Genomic DNA, 7,804 nt, shown 5'->3' with positions numbered 1-7,804 from the left:
CATCTCAACTTCTATCCCTCACTGTTAGATTCCATCCTCATTAATTACACATTCTTTAAATGACCTTTTCTTGTTTTAACATATAGACTCCCATTCAAGTTCAACCTCCTCTCAAGGAAGCTAAACTATATGCATGCTCAGTATCTAGTATCCTATATTTAGTCATGTTAACTCAGCCCTCGTGATTTTTAAAAATCACCTAAACAAAAATATACATCATGCTAAATCCACATTTCCTAAACAGCAACAGCAGCAGCAACAGAAAATATTCAAAAGACATCTAGTACTTTCATATGAAGGTCCCTGTTAAGGAAATCTGATGTAAGCATGATAGTTCTTCATGCAAATGACTAATGCAGCTTGTTCCGTTTTCTCTGAGTACTGACTGGGGATTATTGGCGCTGGAGGACATCAGATTGGTGAAAACTGAACTAGTATCTAAGATAGTGTTACTATGATACCGTTAATTATGATTAAAGATAGAATGCGCTGCAAATTGTACAATAACAAAAGCTGTGAAATTTTGTTCTATCAAAGATGTAGAATTTAATCCCCTTTATGATTGTTTAGAATTATTCCATTTAACTCAAGAGTGCAGAGTTTACATACAGACTTCAAATGGATAGCATTATCAGTGTTTCTCTCTGTTTATTTAAGGGGGAAAGCAAAAAATATGGTGGTTGGACACCATCAAAGCTGGCAACAGCCAGAGCATAAAATAAATAAAAGAAGCCATATGAGATCAGAAAATGTGGAGAGAAGCCCGTCCATAGAATTGCTGAAAATCGGTCGTGATTGAATATATAGCATTCTGGATATGTGCAGCTGCATGTAAAATTAAAGAAAGTCCAGAGGAGAAAGGAGTTATCTGGGGTCTTTTGCTTGCCTAAGCACCGTTTGCAGGCGGAGAAGCTGCTACCTGTGCCTCATAAATAATGGATCACGGCAGGTTGTGAACGCCAGCGAGAAGCAGCCGCAAGCCAAGCAGAGGACAGGACGGGGGAACCTCTACAGCCCGCAGACAGACGTGACCGCGAGAACAAAACAAGGCCTATGACAAGCCGGGGGCTCCTGAGCCCCGCGGCCCAGAGTGGGGGGGGGAGCTCGGCTTGCAGAGCGTTCCCACTCTCAGACGATCTGTCCCCGGAGAAACACTGCAGTCGCCAGAAAGATTTTAGGGATGATTGGAAGATTCCTTCCCAGTTCTAGTTTTTCTTTTCTTTTTCTTTTTAGAAACGGGAGTGGTGGGATGCAGTATCCCTATGGCATGCGTGAACGTCAACTCCCAGAATTCCCCAGGCAGGCTGTATTTTAGGAGCGGAGTGGAATCCAGCTCCCAAGGTCTTTCTTCTTTCCACAAGAAGCAGGGATGCAAAAACCAGCGGCTGTCAGATGCTTGATTAGCCGCCGCCGCCGCCACACCACTCTGCTATTCCACCCACCCACCCACCCACCCACTCCCCGCACTCTGGCGGCTGAATCTGAGGATTTCCCTTCCATGACAGGGTTTCCTCAGCCCCACGCGGAGGGAGGCGAGAGCTGGTTCGCCGGCTCTCTGCAGCGTTCGCCTCCCTTCCCCCCACCCCCCACCCCCCTTCCAGCAGAGGAACTTTTCTCGCTCGGAGCGCGAGCCGAGTCTCCCAGGACTGCGGGGGAAGCACTTGCAGAGGCGGCTGCGCGCAGGCTCAGTGAGATTTCACTGCGTCTCGGGTTCTGGTTTGGGCCGAAGCCAAGGCAGAGAGGGCAGATGGGGTGCCCCGTGCGTGGAGGAAAGAAATCCCCCGCCCCCGCCCCCCCAGTAAAATCCTCAGCAGCAAGCGCTTCTCCTTGGAACTGAAGAATCCCCGGCTGGCCTGGGAAATAGAGCGAATCCCTCCTCCTGCCGCTGTTGCTGCTGCCCACCTGCCAATCTAGTTCCAAGGCCAGCCAGCTGCAGGGCCGACGCTTGGTCGCGACAAGCTCTGGGCACCAGGGGGCAGCGTTGAGCCGCCTGCTTTGCAAACTCCCCGAGATTCCCTGCATTTCGCATCATCGGGAAATTCCCTTTGACGCGATGCCTCTGCAGCCTTCTGCAGTGCGCGCGCTCCGAGTGTTTGGCGCTGGCACGCTGCCTGGTTTCCTTTCCTTACCCTCCAACCTCCCGCTCCCAAACAGGTTGCAGGATTCGGTGTTTACCTTCCAAAGAAATAAAGATCACAGGGTCTTGCGGCTTCGGTTCGGAATCGGGACACGAGGCGTTTACATGCAACATAAAAAATGGCGGGATGGGAGAAGAGCAAAGAGAATTAAGGAACGTTCAAGGGAAGGGGGGGGGGGGTCGGCCAACCGAAGAATTAGCGAGTGAGAGGAAAGCGTTAAAAGATTTTTCTGACAAGATTTCTGACTTTGGCTTCCCGATCATGTTAAGAAGGGAGTAAGTGGCCTTCGGTCACCCGGTGTCCATATGAGGCACCTCGGGAACATCACTGCGGTGTAAAAGAATAGACGACACATATATGTCACCCGCGTAAGACAGTTGAGAGGAAGGGTTCCCTAAAAACAAACCGCTTGTGAAGAAAGAAGGCGCGGGGTGGGGAGCGCCCTGTCACCTTAATTGCATGTACAAATGCAAGAACAGGGAACTCCGAGGAAGCAAAGCCGTTTCCTAATGGCAAATTCAAAGAGGCCTCGGGAAAATTAGAAACGTCCCTTAGAAGCTGTGCTTGAAAAAGAAACCGGAAATTCGCCTTGCGTGCTGCTGCTGCTGCTGCCGCCTCTAAACTCTATATCTGATCGGGTTTCAGCGGATGCCCCGAATTTGGGGGACGGTTCCCTGGAGCCGCCTGGAGGCGCTTGGGCCTCCCCCGGCTGTTTTGTCTGGGCTCTGTTTGTTTGGGACACTTGCCCCGCAGCACTAGCGCCGCCCTGCTTGGTGTTTACCCTGCCGCGCGCCCCCTGCCGCCTCAGCTGAGAGGAGATCCCCCTCGCCCGGGGCCTGGCAGGTTTAAATGGTAGCTCTCGGCCGCGGAGACCGGGAGAGGCGTTTCTGCAGCTCCTGGCCCTGACAGGGAGACCGAGCGCTCCTCCTCCCCTTTTTCCTTTCCCAGCCGGACTCTCCTCGTCGTTCTCCCGCCCGCCTCTGCCGGAATTGCCTTATAAGGAGCAGGAAGGCTCCGGCCGGAACAAGGACTTATAAGGGTTTCGCCATATATGGCCTCAGTGTCCGGGGGGCTTCCGGCAACTTGCCGTGGCTGGAGCGGCAAGGAAGGGGGGGAACCTCGCAAGGGAAACAGCGGAGACCGCACCGCAGAGGCTCGCGCCAAGGGACGGGCATGGCGGGAGCCAAAAAAAGGCCCCAGGGCGATAGCGGGAAGCTCGCGCGTTCCCCCTCCCCAACCGCGCCACTCGGCTTCCCCCAGTGTCGAGCTCTGACGCCAAGCCGGGTCCTCTCGCTCGCCACCATATAAGGGCTTCCTGCCTTCCATATTTGGACATGTACGTCAGGAAAGAGGCGGTCCGGAGAGATGAGACGAGATATATACAGGCTGTTGTGGGGCGGGCGGCGAGCCGAGAGCTTTCAGCGAATAGATTCAAGGGGAGCCCCGGGCAGGGCAGGGCAGGGTGGGTGGGGAGCCGAGCGCTTCCCGCGGGCAGAGCCAGGGGAAACCCCGGGCCGGCCGCGGAGTTAGCAGGCCCCCAGTGGACCCCTCGGCGGGCGGCAGCCCAGCCTCCGTATAGCCCCGGGCAAAGCCCAAGAACACCCCCATGGCTGCAGCCAAGGCCGAGATGCAGCTCCTGCCTTCGCTGCAGATGGCCGACCCTTTCGGATCCTTCCCGCACTCTCCCCCTACTATGGACACCAACTACCCCAAGCTAGAAGAGATCATGTTGCTCGCCGGTGGGGGGCCACAGTTCCTCAATCCCGCCGGTGGCCCCGAGACCGGCGGCGGCGGCTTCAATCCCTCCGGCGAAAGTGGGGAGCAGTCCTTCGAGCACCTCGCTGCAGGTAGGCAGAAGCACGGCCCGCGGGTGGGGGAATGGGACAGATTCGGCCGGGAGTTCCCGTCCATCTGCTCTCCAGCAGGGAATTCCGCTATCCAAAGGGAGCGGGGAGTGGGGGGGGATGCTCCAGTGTGCGTCACTGACTCCGGCCCCGGCCTTCTGCGGCTGGAAAGGCGCCAAGCGCTGCCAGATGTTGTGCACAGACATTCGGCTCCTCTGGATGAAGGGGACGGTCCTTGGGAGACGTGGGCGCTGGGCAGTGCCCCGCCAGTGGGGCGGAAGGGAAAGTCTCGCCTCTTGGAGGCACGCAGGGCTCGTGGGGATCGGGGAAGGCACCCTGCTGGGACTGATCTCTGGCTCCGCTTCTCTCGGCAGACACTTTCCCCGAGATCTCTCTGAACGGCGAGAAACCTTTAGCGGAGACCAGCTATCCGACCCAGACTACCCGCCTCCCGCCCATCACCTACACCGGCCGCTTTTCTTTGGAGCCGGCGTCGAGCGGTGGAGGCAGCACCCCGTTATGGCCGGAGCCTCTCTTCAGCTTGGTGAGCGGCCTGGTGGGTATGGCTAACCCTCCGACTACGTCCTCCCAGTCCTCCTCCGCCTCTTCGCCGATCGCCAGCTCCGCTTCTCCCAGCCCGGTTTTGAGCTGCTCGGTGCAAGCCAGCGACCCCAGCCCCATCTACTCAGCGGCGCCCACCTTCCCCAACCCCGGCGGTGCTGACATCTTCCCAGAGCCGTCCAGCCAGCCCTTTCCCAGTCCGTCGGGAGCCTCACTACAGTTTCCGCCTCCGGCATACCCGACGGCCAAGAGCGGCTTCCAGCTGCCCATCATTCCGGACTACTTATTCCCGCCTCAGCCGCCACCGCAGCCGGGCGACCTGGGTCTGGGCTCTGTGGAGCAAAAGCCTTTCCCGGGCCCGCAGCCCTCGCTCACTCCGCTCTCCACCATCAAAGCCTTCGCTACCCAGAGCGGCGGCGGCAGTTGCAGCAGCGGCACTCCGCAGGAGACCAAGAGCCTCCCGAGCGGCGGCTCCTACCAGGCGACGCTGGTCAAGCCCAGCCGCATGAGGAAATACCCCAACCGGCCCAGCAAGACCCCGCCACACGAGCGGCCCTATGCCTGCCCCGTCGAGTCCTGTGACCGCCGTTTCTCACGCTCCGACGAGCTCACCCGCCACATCCGTATCCACACCGGCCAGAAGCCTTTCCAGTGCCGCATCTGCATGCGGAACTTCAGCCGGAGCGACCACCTCACCACACACATTCGCACGCACACGGGCGAGAAGCCCTTCGCCTGCGACATCTGCGGCCGTAAGTTTGCCCGCAGCGATGAGAGGAAGCGCCACACCAAGATCCATCTCCGGCAGAAGGACAAGAAGGCCGACAAGGGCCCCACCGGGCCCCAGGCGCCCTCGACTTCCTCCCCCCTGGCTCCTTACTCGACCTCCACCAGCTCTACCTCGTATCCCTCACCTGCAGCCACCTCTTTCCCCTCACCGGTGCCCTCCTCCTACTCCTCCCCCGTGACCTCCTACCCCTCCCCAGTGACCTCCTACTCCTCCCCGGTGACCTCCTATTCCTCCCCGGTGACTTCGGCCTTCCCCTCGTACCCCTCGCCCTCAGTGGCCACCAGCTATGCGTCAATTGCCTCTTCCACCTTTCATAGCCAGGCGGGGGTAGGGGGCAGCCCCTATCCCTCCCCTGGTGGTCTCTCCAGCCCCTTCAGCTCCTCAGTGACTTCAACCCTTCCCGACTTGGCCTCCACTTTCTCGCCTCGGACCATTGAGATCTGTTGAGAGAAGAAAAGGAAGCGAGGTCCCAAAAGGGCCTGCTCACCCAGGCCTAGCCAGCCTGACCCAGGCCACAGCAAGCCCCCTGCAGGGCCTCCAGACCTTTCAACTGCCTGAAAAGCAGCTCAAGAACTCGAGACCGTGGAGTTGCTCCACTTCTGTCCAAGAACTTAACCTTGCATGGATAAGCAAGCGCGACCTTCCTTCCCAAGAGCCCGGGCCCCGGCTCCTTTCCCCTCTCTCCGGGCCCTGTGGTCCATCAGAAAACAAAGGACGTTGGGCTCCAGGCAGTCTCAGTTGTGATCATGTGCCTGCCCTGCCACGGCTTTGCTTCCCCTGAGAACCCTCGACGTGCCAACCTCTTTGCAGATTCATCTTGCTTATTCTTTGGAGTACGAAAGACCATTATTATTATTTTGTAAGTTGTGAGTTTTGCTCTTTTAGTGATGACAAAGCTGTACTGAGTTTTACAACATGTCTGGGGCAGGGGGCTTGGGAGTAAAAAAAAAAAAGCAGCACTTAAAACTGTATTTGAGCATGTCAAGAGTGTGATGTTCTTTGTAAATATCACCTTAGGGATGAAAGCACTCTCACGTGGCAAAAAGTTACTTAGTTTTCCTCTGGGGTTTTTTTGTTTTTTCCCCCCCCCCCCAGTCCCAAGTCTTGGTGCCTTGTTGTGAAGCCCTGCTGACGTCATGCATTCGTGTGATTGGATGCTTTGCATCTAGCCTTAAGGGAAAAGGGAAAGTGTGAAAAGGAGAGACTGAGGCTCAGAAACAAAAATGCGAAAGGAGCGTAAGGTGGAATGTAAGCAAAAACAAAACACAAAAAACCGTACTTCTTAAAAGTCTATTTTTGTTACAGAAGTGTAAAAATTTATAAATATATTCAGCAGTTGAAATGTTGTAGTTACCTACTGAGTAGGCGGCAATTTTGTATGTTATGAACATGCGGTTCATTATTTTTGTGGTTTTATTTTTGACTTTGTACTTGTGTTTGTTTATAAGCCAACACATCGAATGCGCTTTACTGCCAATGGGATATTTGGTGTACAATAATCTCCAGAAAAGTTAATAAAACTATCGAGAGACCAGCAGTCCTGTTATTGTTGTTGCTGTTGTTCCTTATTCCAGGCCCAGCTTGGTGGCTCCCCTAGCTCCTTTCCACTGGGAAGGTGCTGCCAGGGGTGCGGGGAGGGAAGGACACTTCATCTTTGTGACTCGGGAAGAACTTGATGGGTTGACTGGCCACTTCTTTGTGACCCAGTCACTATCACCATCTACTCTCAATCCCATGACATACTGGGAAGCGGGGCTGGAGAGGCGGGGTGTCTAGACATGAAAGTGGGACCAGAGGGAATGCAAGCTCTTCCTGATATTTTGATTTTGCTGGGTTGGGTCACTGACGGATTCCCCCTTTTGTCAAAAGAAAAGAGTTGGGCTTAGTAAAAATTAAAAACCCCTGGCTTTCTCTGGGGCCACAGATCTTGTCACTCCTGATTATTGCTCATCCTAGCTGGGGCAGATGGAAGTTGGAGTCCAAACACTACTTAGGGTTCTGCAGTGTTCCTACCTTAAAACACTACTTCAAGGTACCTGACCCCAAAAACCTACACTTCTATCAATGGCTAACAAATATATGCCTAGGAGGTGAGGGGAAGAGAGATGGATCTGCTTTCCCTGGGATCTGCCCCGGGGACTGTGACATCTCTACTGTTCTTTCCTTTCCCTCTTCCTCACCCCCTCAGGCCATCATTTTATTCCGGTGATAAGAAAGAAGGATCATTTGCTCATAGGGGAGGGGGAAGCAATCAAAGGGGCACCCAAAGAGATCGATGGGTGCACCCTAAATGCAGAAGCCAAGCAATTCTAGAAGCAGTTGGAGAAGTGGGGGAGGGGGAGAGCCTGCCCGGAGGACTTTACGAAACCCTAGATCCTAAATACTAAGAAGAGCCTGGATCTCAATTCCATTCCACAAACCTATGTGTCATATTCCTCCTCCACGGTCTAGACTCTAGACCGTGGAGGAGG

At 55.1% G+C, this 7,804-nt stretch overlaps 1 protein-coding gene across 1 annotated transcript; it reads left to right on the top strand.

Annotated features, from left to right (window-relative positions):
• The first annotated feature begins 3,644 nt into the window (after positions 1 to 3,644).
• Positions 3,645 to 6,828, top strand: EGR1 (early growth response 1). Its single transcript, XM_070937124.1, has 2 exons — positions 3,645 to 3,985; positions 4,357 to 6,828. Exons 1-2 carry the CDS (start codon positions 3,745 to 3,747, stop codon positions 5,778 to 5,780), a joined length of 1,665 nt encoding a protein of 554 aa, XP_070793225.1. The 5' UTR covers positions 3,645 to 3,744; the 3' UTR covers positions 5,781 to 6,828.
• Positions 6,829 to 7,804: the final 976 nt, after the last annotated feature.

This window comes from Pituophis catenifer, unplaced genomic scaffold (assembly GCF_029215685.1).
Source record: "Pituophis catenifer annectens isolate HBS135680 unplaced genomic scaffold, rPitCat1.0.hap2 SCAF_2, whole genome shotgun sequence".
Lineage (NCBI taxonomy): Eukaryota > Metazoa > Chordata > Lepidosauria > Squamata > Colubridae > Pituophis > Pituophis catenifer.
This window is presented reverse-complemented; position numbering and strand designations above follow the sequence as displayed.